The sequence below is a fragment of the Pogoniulus pusillus genome, chromosome 11, assembly GCF_015220805.1.
Source record: "Pogoniulus pusillus isolate bPogPus1 chromosome 11, bPogPus1.pri, whole genome shotgun sequence".
In the NCBI taxonomy this organism is placed as follows: domain Eukaryota; kingdom Metazoa; phylum Chordata; class Aves; order Piciformes; family Lybiidae; genus Pogoniulus; species Pogoniulus pusillus.
In genome coordinates, this window is record NC_087274.1 from 7,218,822 (window position 1) to 7,237,139 (window position 18,318).

The following is an 18,318-nucleotide window of genomic DNA, read 5'->3' on the forward strand; positions in this document are numbered from 1 at the left end:
GCGGCGGCGAAGGGGGAAGAGAGGAGCCGCGGGAGCGAGAATTGGGCTTTATTGGAAAGCACCTCCGGGACGAGGCTGGGGCACAGGGGTACGGCACAGGGGCCCAGCCCCAGGAGGAACGCGGCGGCAGGCAGCGAGGGACTGGGAGGCGGAGGAGGGCAGTGAAGGCTCTGCCGCAGCGAGAGGTTGAAGGCAGTGAGGGCGCCGCTGCCGCCGGTGGCGGCTGAGCAGCCCGGTCCCGAGTCCACAGCGGCAGCCCCTGCCCGGGAGGGAACGGGACAGGGGCGTGCGGGTGAAAGGCAGTCACGGCAGAGAGAAGAGCAGCATTGACAGTTCAGTGTAAACAGAAACCACCAGAACCCAGCCCCCCAAACCAACACCTTTCCCAGCGCCAGGCAACGAGGCTGCCCTTCCACAGCATCCTTCATCTTCCTCCGGGGGCTTCGGAGCTTTAGGGGTTTTATGACGCCTCCGAGGGGCAGCCTTCTGTATCTCCACCAGCCCCACTAGGGGTGAAGGAATCTCATCTTCACATCATTATTTTGGTACTGAAGTCGGCAAAAATTGCCATCCCAAACAGCAATCCCCCCAAAAAAAAACACCCACCAACCATCACTGCCCAAGGTTCCAGCATCTCACTGGCACTGCGAGGCTGTGGCACCGACAGTCCCCCGTGCATGGGGAAGGCAGGTCAGAGCCAGCGAGCCTTAATGATCCCTGTACTCCCTCTTGAAGACAGCAGCTGCCTTCCACGTTGCAGTAGCGTGAGAGAGAAGAATCTCGTCTGGGAACATCTCTTCCAGCTCTGTAGCTAACTCAGAGTGTTTTTCATCGAGGCAAGGAATGAGAGACTCCTTCAAGCTGCAAAAACAGGCCAGGGGAAAACAGTAGCATGAACAGAAGCGTACAGAAAACTACCCAGGCCATGGTATTTGGTGTGGTTCCCTGCCCATGGCAGGGGGCTTGGAACTAGATGGTCCTTGTGGTTCCTTCCAACCCTGATTCTGTGATGGGAATGCACCTGTGTTAAGGACAGTCTTAATACTCAAGTTGTGCCAGGGTAGGTATAGGCTGGATGTTAGGAGGAAGTTCTTCACGGAGAGAGTGATTGGCATTGGAATGGGCTGCCCAGGGAGGTGGTGGAGGCACCGTCCCTGGAGCTGTTGAAGCAAAGCCTGGGTGAGGCACTTAGTGCCATGGCCTAGTTGACTGGATAGGGCTGGGTGTTAGGTTGGACTGGATGATCTTGGGGTCTCTTCCAACCTGGTTGGTTCTATGATTCTGTTTTGTAATGAGAATGGTTGAATGGCCACAGTTAGAAAGGCTAAAGGACCCAGAATTGGGAGGCTGCAGGTCATAAGCAAGCCCATGTGGAGAGCAGAGTGTGCTCACCTGAGGGACTGCAGAAATGTTTGTTTAGTGCTCATGCTCCTGGTATATTCCAGCAGTGTTCCCAAAATAGCTTGTGTAAGGTGAAGAACGCTCATGTCTGCCAGAAACAGGCAGTGTGTCTTGGAACGAGCTGCATATTCATAGTCAACCAGGTTGGAAGAGACCTCCAAGCTCAGCCAGTCTAACCTAGCACCCAGCCCTGTCCAATCAACCAGACCATGGCACTAAGTGCCGACCATGGCACTAAGTGCCTCATCCAGGCTTTGCTTGAATGCCTCCAGGGACGGTGACTCCACCACCTCCCTGGGCAGCCCATTCCAATGCCAATCACTCTCTCTGCCAACAACTTCCTCCTAACAGCCAGCCTAGACCTCCCCTGGCACAACTTGAGACTGTGTCCCCTTGTCCTGTTGCTGGTTGCCTAGCAGAAGAGACCAACCCCACCTGGCTACAGCCTCCCTTCAGGCAGCTGTAGATGCAATAAGATCACCCCTGAGCCTCCTCCGTGTTGGTGGTGGTGCTTTGTGGCAGTCATTTGCCAAAGGAACCATTTCCCTCATGTGCATTTTCAGCAGCAGAGAAGCTAATAACTGTGGGGTGGTTTGGGCTGCATAGCTCTGTTACCTCCATGTGGGCCTGAATACATCCACAGCTTGGACACGTCTCAGCTTCAAGATGATCATTTTGTGGAGCTCCTGCAGGAAGGTTTCCAGCCTTGAGTAGACAAGGAAGGTGTTGAGGAGCTTGGCAATCTTTGGACAGAGCTCAGCTCTGTAGTCTGTACTGATGTCTCCAAAAGGATCCTAACAATGCAGAGAGGGACAAAATGCAGCCAGCCATACATGTGGTCAGTTGAACTCAGAGCACAGGAAAGGGCTGGTCAGACACTGGAGCTGCCAGTGTGCCTTACCCTCTTGAGGCGCAGGAGCTGCTCAGACTTGCGGGTGGAGAGAAGCTGCCACAGGGCTATGTTGTGCTTTAGGTGGCAGTGCCTAAGGGCCTGAAAGATAAAACACAAATATGGAATGAACCTGGACCTAAGGGATGCCATTAGGCTGAAGTGGCAGAGAGCTCAGCTAGGAGCTGAGGCTGTAAACAGCTGAGTCTAGTTAAGAGGCATCCCTGCCTGTGGCAGGGAGGTTGATGATCTGTAAGGTCCCTTCTGCTGTGGGCCATTCTATGATTCATTGATCCCTTTTAACCTGGCTGTCAGAGCCCATCTGCAGTAGGTTTGTCTCCCCCTCTCCCCCATTTTACCTTTAATAATTTCCAGGGAGTAGGAAAGTGACAGGTGTGTGCTAGTTTGAACCTAGCTGGGATATTCTGGTGAGAAGAATTAGACTATAGGCTGTGAAAAGGGAACAGTGGTGATGTCTGCTTCACCCATAGGCTTGCTGAGATGTATAAAAACAAGAACATAAATATAGATAACAGAGTTGCTCTTGGGCTCTGGCTGCATGCACTTCTCTCTCTAACTTGCTGCCTAACTAATCCATCTGCTTCCTAACCCCCCTGGCTGATCCTCCAAACTCACCTTGAACCTAAGGAAAAGTCTGGTGTAAGGTAGAGGGGTGGGAAGAAGGCAGAAAGGTGACTGGGAGCCCCTCCTGGGGACTCTGGTTTCTGGGAGGGCTGTTGTGTTTCTGTAGTACCTTTTTAACTTGTCTATAGCTGTAGAGATTGTAACTATCTGCTTGTACCTTGTGCTAAGCTGTAAATGTAAAGCTTCATTCTTCAATTTCCAGAGTGGCTGAGTCTAGTCTGGGTGATTTTCTTAAAGGGAGGGTGGGTAACACCCAAACCATCACACAGGGCTAAGCCAGGCACACTTGTCACAACATAGTGCCCTTGCCTTCTAGCAGTAAATGGCCTCTGCATGCATTATAAGGAGGTAACACCTTCTCCTGTCACCACTTTTGAGAGGTAAAAGGCTATTTTCAATCCTCCTCAGCACCAGGCAAGCCAGTGCCACTGAAAGCCTACTCATAATTGAAAGTTCTCCCTTTTCCCAGTTCTAGCACCAAAACTAATCCTTCTGACACTCAAATGAGAATCCTCCTTGCTGGCGCTGACAGAAGAGCTTGGACCTCCAGAGAAGAGTTTGACTTTCTGCACACCTTGCACCTGAGCTTTCTGCAGGGGTTTTGCAAGAACCTTCTGAGCATCACAAGCTATTAGATCCTCCCACCTTGCAAACACTGGTTGCAGTGGAAGTGAAAACTATTCCCCCCCTCTGCTGTTGGATATGGTGTGAATTCCATCACATCTCTTTTCAAGCTGAGCTTTTGCAGGCCTTAGATCAGGCTGGTTGGATTCAGTATAAGCCAGTGCAGACCTTATCTTTCAGGAGCTTGGTTCTCAGGACTCACCTGCAGTACATGAGGGTTTGTCTGATCACCCATCTGCAGAACATTTACGATGTAGTCAGTCAGCAGCATCTCCCCATTCTCTCCAGCCATGGCCAGGAATCCCAAGGTAATTTCAGTGATGGACAGAGCATCACAGACATCGCTGTAGGACTGCAGTTCCCCACTGATCGTGTTCATCACAGAACTGGGGAGAGCACTCTGAAAACCACAAAGTCAAGGCAGTTCCTAATATTAGAGCCATTCCTTACTGCTGCTGGAGTTGCTGAAATCATGGAAAATGGGAGAGTCCTAAATTTAGGAAACTGGAAGTCATAGAATCAGTCAGGGTTGGAAGGGACCACAAGGGTCATCTAGTTTCAACCCCCCTGCCATGAGCAGGGACACCCTACCCTAGAGCAGCCTGGCCAGAGCCCCATCCATCCTGGCCTTAAACACCTCCAGGGACGGGGCCTCAACCACCTCCCTGGGCAACCCATTCCAGCCTCTCACCACTCTCATGCTCAACAACTTCCTCCTCGTGTCCAGCCTGAACCTACCCATCTCCAGCTTTGCTCCATTCCCCCTAGTTCTGTCACTATCTGATATCCTAAAAACTTAAGTGCTTAACTGCATCTCTTTCCTCTGTAAATCCTGACTGAGCAAAGGTCTCTTTGCACACACTCAGGGCATGCTCAGAGATTAGCAGACAGGCCTCCAGGTGAACAAGGCAAAGGACAGAAAACAAACCTAACACACGTTGGGAGGTCTGATGCTTGCCTTGGTTCCACCCACGTCCAACTCACCTGATTCACCTTGCTCCTGACATCACTAAAGAGCTGTTCGTAGTTGCGTTCCTGTCTGTACACCAGGGTAGGTATTCCCTGCCAGGAGAAAAACCCACAGTTGTAAAGGTTTGATGACATTGCTGCAGTGCATGCCTGGCTGCAGCAAGCACTGCAGGTCTGCCACACCAGCTAAGAAGCTGCCTGCAGAAAACATAGCTAGCTGCCTTCTCCTACCGTTAGGGTGATGAGCGGTTTCCCCTGCAGGAACTTGCTGATAACTTGCTGCTGGATCCTCTCCAGGTCAAAGTCCTGCAATGTCACCCCTCCCTTCTCCATGCTGTACTGGCAGTTGGACAAGATCAGAGGAATCAGGTCTCTTTCAACTTCATAACTGATCAAGTGTAGGTCAGCCACTTCTGATGGACTGATCAAGTACCTGCAGAAGAGAAAACAGTCTCTGTTTAGAGTGAGAAGCCTCAGTGAAGGAGGGAAAGCTGATCGTGTAGAAGCAGAGCCCCCCCAAATGCCTCTCTGGCACAGCAATGTACCTGGCATCTTCCTTGATGTGCTTGTTCACTGAGTGGATGAAGTCATTGTGCAGACTAATGAGGTAGCTGCTCAGGGCTGTGGAGCAGAGACCCAGTCCCTGCCGACGCGGCAGAAGAACCTCGAGCTTGCTGTCCAGGGTCAGGTCAGCGTCACAGCAGCCTTTAGGAAGTTTAATTTCCCCTGAAATAAAAGGCAAAGAAGACTGTTTGGAATGTATCACAGTATCATCAGGGTTGGAAGAGACCTCACAGATCATCAAGTCCAACCCTTTACCACAGAGCTCAAGGCTAGACCATGGCACCAAGTGCCACGTCCAACCTTGCCTTGAACTGCCCCAGGGACGGCGACTCCACCACCTCCCCGGGCAGCCCATTCCAGTGCCCAATGACTCTCTCAGTGAAGAACTTTCTCCTCACCTCAAGCCTAAATCTCCCCTGGCACAGCCTGAGGCTGTGTCCTCTTGTTCTGGTGCTGGCCACCTGAGAGAAGAGAGCAACCTCCTCCTGGCCACAACCACCCCTCAGGTAGTCTCAGAGTCAGCCCACAAAGAGCAAAGCCTCTCCTGAGCTGACCCAGGAGCACTGTTTCCACTGCATGTAAGTGCCAAAGGGAGCAAGTTCAGGTGAGACTACTACAAGAGGGAAACAAACTTTCCCATTTGCACCTAGATCTATTTAAACCTTTAATGGCCAAGGTCAGTTTTGCAGATGTCTCAGCATCACTGAAGGAAGAACTCAGACTGTGAAGGAGCAGAGGAGCAGTGTCTCATAGCTGGTAAGCTCTTGCTTCCCTCACCATCCAAACAGTACTTGAATAGAAGGAACTCACCATTGGTGTCCAGCGAGCTTCGCAGCTTGTTCCACACAGACAGAAACACTTCCACTCTCCTCTGTAACAGATCCCTCATCCCACCTGAGGAACAACAGGAAGACAAATCCTTAAAACACCTTTTACTGGCAACACAGAGAAGCTCTGTAACATTAGGATTGTCAAATCATGCCACTGAACTCCAGTCAGCTGCTCAAACAGATCAAGGGAGACTAAATTGACACCCAACAGTTTCCTAGTGGCACCGAGTCATTTGCTCTGGGTTTGTTCTTCTCTATCATCTGCTGTTGGCCCAGGCTACAAGGCTGGATGGATCCTTGGGTTGGTCCTGCATGACCATTAAGTACTGAAAACCTTAGTTGGAGGAGTTGCTAGAAAGTGCCTATATGCTGCTCATGACTAGAAGGGCAGGACATCTATTCCACCTTTTAGGCAGGCCCTACTCTAGGGCAGAGCTTTAAAATTCAACCTGCCTACTGCTGCCTTCAGGGTTTTATCTTGGCTGTCTCTGAGCCAAGTTCACAGAAGCTCCACCTCCTGTGAACAGTCTTCCTGGACTTCATAATTCTCTTTAGGAGTCACCTGATGACTTCTCCAAGCATAACTCCAGGGTAAAGGTTTCAAATTCATTTGGGTGGGAGTTAAAGTGGAAAACAGGAGGGCTTAGGATGACAAAGAGAAGTTTTCACTTTCATTTCCAGCTGGACTACCTGGTGCTTTTTGTTTCACTAATTACAGTTTTGGCTGACTCTTCTTACCTGAGAGAGGTTCATTGAGAAACTCTCTGACTGAGCATTGCTTGACACCAGCAGTGTTCTGAAACATCCTCACCATGTCTCTCTGCAGAGCCAGAATCTCTGGTAAGAATTTAACCAGCCTCAGTTCTGGTTCCTGGAAGAGGAGAGGGGAGGCTCTGAGTAGGGCTGTTCTAAATCAAACTAGTTTTGAATACTTTTATGGAGTTACATTTTAAGTGCTAAGAAGAAAAGCCAAACATTTTACATGTGCAGTTCTCAAGATTCTAGGTGGTTATGAGAATAAAGACCCTGTACTGGCATAAAGACCCTGGCATTGGAATGGGCTGCCCAGGGAGGTGGAGGAGTCACTATTCCTGGAGGTGTTCAAGAAAAGCCTGGATGAGGCACTTAGTGCCATGGTCTGGTTGATTGATTAGGGCCGGGTGCTAGGTTGGACTGGATGATCTTGGAGGTCTCTTCCAACCTGGTTGATTCTATGATTCTATCAGTCCTGGGCAACTGCCTCTAGGTCCCCCTGCCTGAGCAGGGAGTTGGACCAGACGACCTCCAGAGCTCCCTTCCAACCTCAAGCAGTCTGTGATTCTGTGAACGGATCTCTGAGCATTGTGGGGGTCTCATTCCTGTGTCACACCCACCTTCTGCAAAAACTTCCAAAGGAGGGGCACAGTGTCCTTGGCATTCTTTTGCTGGACTACATGCCCCAGGTTCTCCACCGAAATCCTCTTCCTGCAGCTCCACATCTTGGAATGATCTATGTGACTGTCCTTTGGCAGCTGGGACAGGAAAGTGCTTGGGTCCCCATACACTATTTTCACCACTGGATTGCAAGATATTCTCTCATCCTCTTGTATTTGTCTATTTAAATTCAGAAGTTTTTTATCCAAGTCCTGCATTAAAAACAAACAAAAAAACCCCCCACACATTAAGATTCCACCAGAACTGGAAGCATCTTTTATAACGTTGAACTTCCACTGGAATATATTTCCCTAACAGCTTGATGACCAATTGACACAGAAAGATGTCAAAGGAGAAGATTGGGGCTCTTCAGCCTGGAGAAGAGAAGCCTTCCAGTATATGAAGTGGGCTACAGGAGGGCTGGGGAGGGACTATTGACAAGGTCTTGTAGTGACAGGATGAGGAGTAATGGGTTTAAACTGGCAGAGGTTTAAACTGGATATTAGGAAGAAGTTCTTTGCAGCAAGGGTGGTGAGACACTGGCACAGGCTGCCCAGGAAGGCTGTGGATGCTCCCTCCCTGGAGGTGTTCAAGGCCAGGTTGGATGAGGTTTTGAGTGACCTCCTATGATCCTGTGACATCCTTTGATGGTGTCCCTGCCATAGAGTTGGAACTGGATGAGCTTTGAGGTCCCACCCAACCTAAACCATTCTAGGACTCTATGAACTGCTAGAGAAGACATCTGAAGCAGGCACTGAAAGACAGCTGTGTACATCATGAAATGATTCCTTGTTCTCCAGCTCACAGGCTTTCATTCTTGAGGCAATACAGGGAGAGGGTTAAAAAAAGGTGGGTAGAATTCATCTGGGGCAACCATACATTCACTTAGGCAAATGCTTTCAACTGAGCCAAGACAGTTCTGCTTTTCCAACTCAAATACTCAATTTTACAGGTAGAATAAAGCTGGCAGACCTGCTCAGACCTGCAATACTGTGTCCAATTTTCGGCTGCCCAATTCAAGAGAGACAGGGACCTGCTGGAGAGAGTCCAGTAGAGAGCCATGAGGATGACTGGGACACTTGAGCATCTCCTCTATGGAGAGAGACTGAGAGCCCTGGGGCTCATTAGTCTGGAGACGAGAAGACTGAGAGGACATCTCATCAACATCTATAAATATCTGAGGGGTAGGTGTCAAGTGGATGGGGCAAATCTCTTTTCAGTGGCCCACAGCAATAAGACAAGGATCAATGGATACAAACTGGAACAGAGAAGGTTTCACCTCAACATGAGGAGAAACTTCTTTACAGTGAGGGTGATGGAGCATTGGCACAGGTTGCCCAGAGAGGTTGTGGAGTCTCCTTCTCTGGAGACTTTCAAAACCCTCCTGGATGCATTCCTGTGTGGACTACCCTAGGGGATCCTGCTTTGGCATGGAGATTGGACTGGATGATCTCTGGAGGCCCCTTCCAACCTCTAATATACTGTGATTTTGTGACCCTTACAAATTAAAGTTGATCTGCAGTTACATGAGAGATGGCTTGGACTTAAGAAGAGCTGGCTGAAAAGTGCAGCACTGATGCCACAGCAGGTCAGATTCCAAAGAAGTGGATTTTGAACTGCTCAGCTACTGAAGTTACATACAGCAAATTTCTCACCTGCAGTTCAGGAACAATGATTGTTTCTGCAACGATTTCTTCCCACTTGTTTCTGTTCTGCCTGGTGGAGAGCACACCATCAAATCTAACTGGCCCTGCAACGAGAAGAGTCTCTTGTATCTGCAGTGTTTCAGTTATAGGAAAGCACAGAGCCTCTGAGCTTCCAGATGTGCCATCCTGCAAATCAGCATGATCAGCCAAGAACAATTACAGTGATCCTAGAAGCTAACCAAGGACCTCAGTCTAGCTGGAGGGTGTCATCAGGCTCTGACCCTGGGGGTGTTCAAGCAAAGCCTGGATGAGGCACTTAGTGCCATGGTCTAGTTGACTGGCTAGGGCTGGGGGATAGGTTGGACTGGATGAGCTTGGAGGTCTCTTCAATGTGGTTGATTCTATGATCTGAAACAGCACACAATGATCACAGGTTTTCAGAGGCTTTAGTCCTGTCATTCCTCTGGTTGATGTGGGCATTTATACAAATCATTCATAAACTCCAAGAGGTTAAACAACTTGTCCAGGGGCAGACCACAGAACAGAGCCTGGCATACTGATTTGTGCTGTCACACATTAAAATGTGGCTGTTGCATACAAACCCCTCTATGGCACTACACTTGAGCTCCAGATTTTACCAGGACACACCCTCTGCCATCCCTCTTCCACCAAGTAACTTCTTGGCAGTCATATACAGGTGTAGAAAAGCTACTGTGCTTTACACAGTACCTCTGCTAGCTCTGACACCATGTCATGAGGATCCTCACTCAGCAATTCTTCAGCATGCTGAGCCAAAGCCTGCCAACCTCACACACTCAACCAAAAGAGAGCTAAACAGCCAAAAATTATTCACTCCTTACAGTCAGAACAAGCCTCACATTTCTGCATCTTCCTCATCACCTCAGCTACTGCCTGTTGGAAATGGTCTCATAGCAAAAGTAGCTGAACAACTCCTGCCCTTAAAATGCTGCTGGAGCTGGCAGATAGGATATGGCAGGCAGCTTTACTTACACTGGCCTCGGTGCTGATGAGGGTTCTTAAGGAGGCTGCAGAGGATGAGATGCAGGATGTTGATTGTCTCATCCACACTCTTCCCCACAATTCTTGTCAGCTGTGCCAAGTCCTCCTGAATATGCTGATGCAGGAAACTCACCGAGTTGGGCACAGGTGGCTTGATAAGATTTTGAAGTGACTAAAGAGCAACAAAAGGCAGGAATGAGCATAGCAAATAACATCCAGGTCAAGCACAGGCCATGCAGAATTAGTTTTACCAGGAAGTAAACTCCATCCTACAGGATTCCTACCACCTGAACAAACAAAGGCAGTGAAGTCTGTGCACACAAAGCAACTAAACTCACTCCTGGGCCAAGGAGTGAAGCAAATTTGGGTTTTGCATCTTGAAGGACCCAAATTTGATGAAAAGAAGCAGCAACATATAAAGGTCTGACTACATTTCATGAGGCCACCTGGAATTCATATTGGACAATACCTGAGGATCCTTTGTGGCTCCCAGCAGCATGGCCAGATGCGTGAGCAGGCGTATCAGGGTGAAGGCAAGTGGGGACAGGGCCCGGTCAGACACTCCCATTGTTCTCCTATGTTGTACATCTCCCAGTACATGCCCAGTTTGGGTTCTGTCTTCATTAATCCTGTTAGAAATGGCATATGTAGAACCTGGTTTGGTCCACAAGATGTCAGGGGTTGGAAGGCACTCAAAGAGATCATTGAGTCCAACTCCGCTGCCAGAGCAGGACCACACAATCTAGCTCAGGTCACACAGGAACACATCCAGACAGGCCTTGAAAGGCTCCAGAGAAGGAGACTCCACAATCTCTCTGGGGAGCCTGTGCCAGTGCTCTGGGATGCTTGCAGGAAAGAAGTTCCCCCTTGTGTTGAGCTGGAACCTCCTGTGCTGCAGCTTCCATCCTTTGCTCCTTGTCCTATCTCAGGCAGCAGTGAGCAGAGCCTGTTCCCCCCTCTCCTGAGCCCCAGCCCTCAGATATTTATAAACATTCATTAAATCCCCTCTCAGTCTTCTCTTTTTCAGATTAAAAAGCCTCAGGTCCCTCAGTCTCTTCTCATCAGGCAGTGCTTCAGTCCCCTAATTATCTTTGTAACCCTCTGTTAGACCTTCTCTAGCAGATCCCTGTCCCTCTTAAACTGGAGAGTACTCAAGATGGGGTCTCACCAGGGCAGAGAAGGTTATTTTTTGCCTTGGCAAAAAGCACACAGGAGATGTCTTTGCCACCCACTAATGTCTTTTGGACTCACAAGTTCCACCAATGCCATAAAAGCTGCTGCTAAAAGTGCTGCAGGGGAACGAGGACTTGCAGCAAGTTTTATACATAAAAGAAGCCAGCCTGCTTTTGCTGCCAGGTTGCTCTTCCCTGGACATCCTTTCCTATTGCAGTTTCTATGAAAGGCCATGTCCAGCCCTGCAAAGCAAGATTGACCAGCTCCACACTGGATGGATGAGGAGCTGCTGCTGTTAGAATCAGTAACTTCAACATTCAGATGTAAGGGCTGTAAGAGCTACTCCAGAGGCTCAAGGGGGAGGGAGCACAAGTCAGTTACTGGAGCTCTGGTAGAAGTTCTTCAGTCATGCTGACCCATTTGAGAAAATATTGCCTTGCAGTACCTCAAGAGGAACTACAAGAAAGCTGGGGAGGGACTACTTACCAGGGCATGTAGCAGCAAGACAAGAGGCAATGGTTTTAAACTAGAAAGTGGTAGATTTAGGTTGGCCCTTAGGAAGAATTCTTTACTATGAGGGTGGTGGGACACTGGAACAGGTTACCCAGGGAGGTGGTGGAAGCCACATCCCTGGAGGCATTCAAGCTCAAGCTTGATGGGGCCTTAAACAACCTGGGGTTTTGAACTAGGTGACCTTTAAAAGGTCCCTTCCAGCCCCAGGCAACCAGCAATAGAACAAGGGGACACAGTCTCAAGTTGTGCTGGGGTAGGTGTAGGCTGGATGTTAGGAGGAAGTTCTTCACAGAGAGAGTGATTGGCATTGGAATGGCTGCCCAGGGAGGTGGTGGAGGCACCATCCCTGGAGGTCTTCAAGAAAAGCCTGGATGAGGCACTTAGTGCTGTGGTCTAGTTGACTGGCCAGGGCTGGGTGCTAGGTTGGACTGGATGATCTTGGAGGTCTCTTCCAACCTGGTCGATTCTATGATTCCATGAACAGCTGTTGGTGTGGAATCACATAACATGTACCAACCTGGATGAGCAGGAAGATGGAAAGCCCTAAACCAGCAGCCCAACAAGATCTAGGTGAGGGCTGTTTCTGCATACCCCAGCACTCTAACATCTGAGACTCCTTCCCCTCAGAGGCCAAGGTCAGAGCTAACAAGGAATAATCCCACACTACTTTTCAGGCAGCAGTATGAAGTGGTTGATAGCTTTCACCTTGAATAATGACAGGCAAGTACTAAAGCACTGAGCAGTGAAATAAGGTGAACAACTTCAGGCATACCTCTGCTCCTGAAAGCCTCGCAGCGGTTTGTGATTTATCCCTCCAACTTGGGCACCACAGTCCAAGCAGTGACCAATTTGACTGGGGAGGCCACACTAGGAAAAAGCAAAACAAGACCACTGAATTCCAGAGCAGAAGCCTCTCCATCAGAGAAAGAACAACATAAAAACCCAAGCTGTATTTGGTTCATTCAAGAACTGCTATATACTGAGCAAACCCCCCCCTGCCCTCTGCCTCTTGTTTCCTAGATTTATAGCACAAGCTGGTTTAGAACTTGGAATTTTAAGTCACATGAGCAAAAATTACTAAGAGAGAGTTTAGAAAGTGAACCACTCTGCAGTGGAACATTAAGAGCAGTACATACAACAAAGCAGCTGATTGTTGAAAACACTGCCTGCTTAAAAACTCAACAGGCTTCAATTCTTACCTCTCCTACAGTGCAAGGGTGGCCATTAGGACATGCTATCAAGAAAGAGAAACAGAAAGGACAGTATTAGAAGCACCACATGTATAAAGTTCCTGTTATTTCCTTTCCTAGTGACCATCATCTCGGAGCAAGAAATTTGCTTCAGGGGCTAACCCAAGGCACTGACTGTCCCAAAGCTGAAAGGAGCATTAGGCCCACGTAGGAACCCAAAGAGTTTTTCGGTGCTTCTCTCCTTAAGAACAAGGAATGGAAGCCTGAAAGATTCTGCTACTCAGTTCCAAAAGGCTGGGAAGCATGAACAATCCCACCCTGAAGGACCTGCAGAAAGCAGGGAACTGAGAGCTTAGCCAGCAGAGTGGCAAAGTGCCCCTCTGCTGCTCACACCATTTAACACTGCCAGAAGCAACAGGACAGCTCCTTCCACTCACACTGTGGAAGCAGCTCTAAGCCTGAAACCAAACAGAAGCTCAATGCACTTCAGTGCATCAATTGTAGCCACAAATTTTCATTTACCAGGAGTAACTCATGCTGATGGGAGGAGTGTGTCTGTCCTCACATTTGGAAGAGTTTCATTGCAAACCCAAGGAATACCCCTCACCACCTTTCCCAGTCACCCAGGGGCACTTACTGTACCAGCGCAGACCAGCCAGGTCTTTCAAGACCTTCACCTGAGCCACCATATCTTCTGGCATTGTAGGCAGAAAAGAGTGCTAAGGAGGAACAAAGGGAAAAAAGGTGGCAAATGAATGTCTGAACGAGTTCTTCACTGCAGCAGTCCCTTGCTGGTTCTTTATTCATGATGGGAAACAAGAGACATTTGAAAGCAGAGGTGATGCAGATCAAAGAATCAGCCAGGTTGGAAGAGACCTCCAAGCTCAGCCAGTCCAACCTAGCACCCAGCCCTGTCCAATCAACCAGACCATGGCACTAAGTGCCTCAGCCAGGCTTTGCTTCAACACCTCCAGGGACGGCGACTCCACCACCTCCCTGGGCAGCCCATTCCAATGCCAATCACTCTCTCTGACAACAACTTCCTCCTAACATCCAGCCTAGACTTCCCCTGGCACAACTTGAGACTGTGTTCCATTGTTCTGTTGCTGGGTGCCTGGCAGAGACCAACCCCACCTGGTTGCAAACTCCCTTCAGGTAGTTGTAGCCAGCAATGAGCTCTGCCCTGAGCCTCCTCTTCTGCAGGCTGCACACCCCCAGCTCCCTCAGCCTCTCCTCACAGGGCTGTGCTCCAGGCCCCTCACCAGCTTCATTCCCTTCTCTGGACACATTCCAGTATCTCAACATCTCTCTTGAATTGAGGAGCCCAGAACTGGACACAGCACTCAAGGTGTGGCCTGACCAGTGCTCAGTACAGGGGCAGAATAACTTCCCTTGTCCTGCTGGCCACACTGCTCCTGATCCAGGCCAGGATGCCATTGGCTCTCCTGCCCACCTGGGCACACTGCTGCCTCATCTTCAGCTACGCTCTACCAGCACCCCCAGGTCCCCTTCTGCCTGGCTGCTCTCCAACCACTCTCTCCCCAGCCTGCTGGAGATTGTTGTGGCCAAAGTGTAACCATAGAGCAGTAATTCATAGAATTACAGAAGCATCCAGGTTGGAAAGGACCCTTAGGATCACCAAGTCCAACCTCTAACCCTACTCGACAAGATTCACCTTAAACCATAGCCCTAAGCACCACATCCAAACCATCCATAAACACATCCAGTGTTAGTGACTCAGCCACCTCCCTGGGCAGCTCATTCCAGTCCCTGACCACTCTCTCAGTGAATCACTTTTTCCTAATGTCCAATCTAAACCCCTCCAGTCTCAGCTTGGGGCCATTCCCCCATTCTCCCTTGTTCTGTCTCCAATTGTCTGGGAGAAGAGACCAGCAGCAGCCTCTCCAGGACATCCTTCCAGGTAGTTGTAGGCAGCAATGAGGTCTCCCCTCAGCCTCTTCTTCCTCACACTCAGCATCCCCAGATCCCTCAGCCACTTCTCATAAGATTTATTCTCCAGGCCCTTCCCCAGCTTCCTTGCCCTGGTGTGGACCCACTCCAGCACCTCCACATCTCTCTTGTATTGCAATGTCCAAAACTGAACACAATACTCACCATTCACAGCTGAAACAGTTAAGTTGGTGCTTCTGACAGTAAGAAAGGTTAGGTTGTAGAGAGCCAGATGAAGAAAGGACCAGCAGTGTGCTGAGCTGTCATCTAAGTTAGATGTCTTTACCTTCATGATGTCTGGGTGGAATGCCAGGTTCCTGAGGGGCTGCAGGATGGGGTTCTGCCCACAGAGCAGCACAGCTTGAGCATGGACAACCATTTCCATTAGTGCTCCATGGAGGCTGAAGTTTTGAGGATCCACTCTCAGAGATGGCAGTGCATTCATCACCAGAGAAGAGGCAAACTGCTTCAGCTCTGGGAAACACAGGACTTGGGAGTTCTGGATGAAGTTAATCATAGCATCTGTTTGCTGACAGGAAACAAAGAACACCACAACATGATGTTGCCAGCATGAAATTGGCTGTCAGCTGCTTCCCACAGAATCAAAGAATTGTTTTGTTTAGAGAAGACCTCTGAGTCCAATCACTGCCCTAAGACCACCACAGCCATTAAACCATGTCCTGAAGTGCCATGTCCACAAGTTTCCTGAACACCTCCAGGGATGGTGACTCCACCTCCTTGAGCAGCCTGTTCCAATGCCTGACCACTCTTTCACTGAAGAAAATTTTCCTAATATCCAACCTAAACCTCTCCTGGCACAATTTCAGGCCATTTCCTCTCATTCTATCTACAGTGTGCAGTTCTGGGGCCCTCCACACAAGAAGGACATGGAACTGTTGGAGCCAGTCCAGAGGAGGCCACGAAGATGCTCAAAGGGCTGCAGCAGCTCTGCTATGAGGACAGGCTGTGAGAGTTGGGACTCTTCAGCCTGGAGAAGGCTTCCAGGAGACCTTGTAGTGGCCTTCCAATATCTGAAGAGGGCTACAGGAGAGCTGGGGAGAGACTATTGACAAGGTTTTGTAATGACAGAATGAGGAGCAATGGGTTTAAACTGGCAGAGGGAAGATCTAAACTGGATGTTAGGAAGAAGTTCTTTGCAGTGAGGGTGGTGAGACACTGGCACAGGTTGCCCAGGGAGGTTGTGGATGCTCCCTCCCTGGAGGTGTCCAAGACCAAGTTGGATGAGGCCTTGAGTGACCTGTTCTAGTGGGAGGTGTCCCTGCCTATGGCAGGGGGCTGGAACTGAATGACCCTGAAGGTCCCTTCCAACCTAAATTATTCTATGATTCTTTCACCTGATAGTAGGGAGAAAAGCCCAACCCCCACCTCAGTGCAGCCTCCTTTCAGGTAGTTGCAGGGAGCATGCTGTGTTGCCCCTGCTTTGCAAACACCTCCAGGCTGCTCAGCTGGGGACATAACCTTATCTGAGGCAGAACAGCAAAGTGTTCTTCTAGCAACGATTCCAAATCTCATTCATCTTTCTCAATGAAGCAACTTTGTCACTTCCCTTGCAAAACAAAGTACCTTACCTGCTGTTTGGGGTGAAGGCTTGAGTTGCTAGCTCCATACAGGGTGGTGACCTCTCTGAAAATAGCCAGGAGCAGATGGACAGATTGTACAGCTGGGGAGCTGCCAGATACCTATAAAAGAACAACTGATGATAGAGCAGAGAACGTGCTCTAAGCTGTCACAGCTACAGTTTCTGCAGATGCAGGCTTCAGCAGGTCTGAGGTGAAGCTCCCCCCACCAATGAGAAGGGATAGTGCAGGAATGGCTGTTGGAGCCACAAATGTATCTTCTGACAGCACTCAGGCTGACAGAGGATTTTACATCAGCAGCCTCTTAAATGTTTCATTCTTCTAACTGCACCCTCAGTAACAGCAACCTGTACATGCCTTCAAACCACAACAGCACACAAGTGAAAGAAATCACAACCAGCAGATGTGCCCAGATCAGGCTGCCCAAGATCAGGTGGGGTCTGAAAGTCTCCTGAGGAGGAGACTCCACAACCCCTCTGGACAGCCTGTTCCAGTGCTCTGTCAGCTTCACAGTGAAAAGGTTTTCCCTTATGTTTAGGTGAAGCTTCCTGTGTTCTACAACGGGGAGAGGAGTGACATGAGACAGCCAAAAGAAACAGCCTCAGAGTTACATCTGCTGGAAGACAGGTGAGGAAGTACAGCAAATGGTGCCAGTGTCAGCCACCTGCAAGGAAAGGCAGCCCAGGCATCTCCAGTGGAGGAGATGCTGCCAACAGAGATTAAACAGTGGCCATGCAGAGCCCACAACAGGATTCTGGAGCATGCCCTACCTTCTCTGCCTCCAGAAGAGCCTCAGTCTCACAATCAATCATGGCTTTCCCCACAGCATCACGCAGGACTCTGTAATTCTTGCCACACAGCAGGAAACGATCCATGTGATTGGACTGGGCATGCTCTGCCTACACACAGGGAAAAGCCCATGGTGAGCAAGTGTGGACATTAACCAGCCATTGGAGAAGGCAGAACCTCCTCTTCCTCCCAAGAACTGCAGCATTTCAGCCTTTGCAAAGAGGCTGCAGCCAGGTGTGGCAGTCCAGAAGGCTTCTCACAGCTGCAACAGACTCCATTCAAAGCATGAGAATCACAGAATCAACCAGGTTGGAAGAGACCTCCAAGCTCAGCCAGCCCAACCTAGCACCCAGCCCTGTCCAATCAACCAGACCATGGCACTAAGTGCCTCAGCCAGGCTTTGCTTCAACACCTCCAGGGATGGGGACTCCACCACCTCCCTGGGCAGCCCATTCCAATGCCAATCACTCTCTCTGACAACAACTTCCTCCTAACATCCAGCCTAGACCTCCCCTGGCACAACTGCAGACTGTGTCCCCTTGTTCCATTGCTGGTTGCTGGCAGAGAGACCAACCTCACCTGGCCACAGCCTCCCATCAGGTAGTTGTAGACAGCAATGAGGTCCCCCCTGAGCCTCCTCTTCTGCAGGCTGCACACCCCCAGCTCCCTCAGCCTCTCCTCACAGGGCTGTGCTCCAGGCCCCTCACCAGCTTCATTGCCCTTCTCTGGACACCTTCCAGCACCTCAACATCTCTCCTGAATTGAGGGGCCCAGAACTGGACACAGCACTCAAGGTGTGGCCTGACCAGTGCTGAGTACAGGGCAAGAATAACCTCCCTTGTCCTACTGGCCACACTGCTCCTGATCCAGGCCAGGATGCCATTGCCTCTCCTGGCCACCTGGCCACACTGCTGCCTCATCTTCAGCTACTCTCTACCAGCACCCCCAGGTCCCCTTCTGCCTGGCTGCTCTCCAGCCACTCTCTCCCCAACCTGTAGTGCTGCTTGGGATTGTTGTGGCCAAACTGTAACCATAGAGCAGTAATTCATAGAATCACAGAAGCACTCAGGTTGGAAAGGACCCTTAGGATCACCAAGTCCAACC

At 49.9% G+C, this 18,318-nt stretch overlaps 1 protein-coding gene across 1 annotated transcript in view; it reads right to left on the reverse strand.

Moving 5' to 3' along the window:
- Positions 1 to 33: 33 nt before the first annotated feature.
- Positions 34 to 18,318, reverse strand: part of RNF213 (ring finger protein 213) — a 79,317-nt gene continuing 61,032 nt past the window's right edge. The window contains exons 49-67 of the mRNA XM_064150766.1: positions 17,196 to 17,324; positions 16,417 to 16,527; positions 15,114 to 15,356; positions 13,515 to 13,596; positions 12,887 to 12,921; positions 12,460 to 12,554; positions 10,471 to 10,630; positions 9,993 to 10,173; positions 8,991 to 9,085; positions 7,296 to 7,547; positions 6,661 to 6,793; positions 5,903 to 5,986; positions 5,074 to 5,254; positions 4,760 to 4,961; positions 4,544 to 4,621; positions 3,762 to 3,959; positions 2,303 to 2,392; positions 2,017 to 2,195; positions 34 to 861 (exon numbers count right to left, since the gene is read on the reverse strand). Of these exons, the coding sequence (XP_064006836.1) occupies positions 708 to 861; positions 2,017 to 2,195; positions 2,303 to 2,392; positions 3,762 to 3,959; positions 4,544 to 4,621; positions 4,760 to 4,961; positions 5,074 to 5,254; positions 5,903 to 5,986; positions 6,661 to 6,793; positions 7,296 to 7,547; positions 8,991 to 9,085; positions 9,993 to 10,173; positions 10,471 to 10,630; positions 12,460 to 12,554; positions 12,887 to 12,921; positions 13,515 to 13,596; positions 15,114 to 15,356; positions 16,417 to 16,527; positions 17,196 to 17,324 (2,682 nt within the window). The 3' untranslated portion in view covers positions 34 to 707. The remainder of the gene's footprint in view (positions 862 to 2,016; positions 2,196 to 2,302; positions 2,393 to 3,761; positions 3,960 to 4,543; positions 4,622 to 4,759; positions 4,962 to 5,073; positions 5,255 to 5,902; positions 5,987 to 6,660; positions 6,794 to 7,295; positions 7,548 to 8,990; positions 9,086 to 9,992; positions 10,174 to 10,470; positions 10,631 to 12,459; positions 12,555 to 12,886; positions 12,922 to 13,514; positions 13,597 to 15,113; positions 15,357 to 16,416; positions 16,528 to 17,195; positions 17,325 to 18,318) is intronic.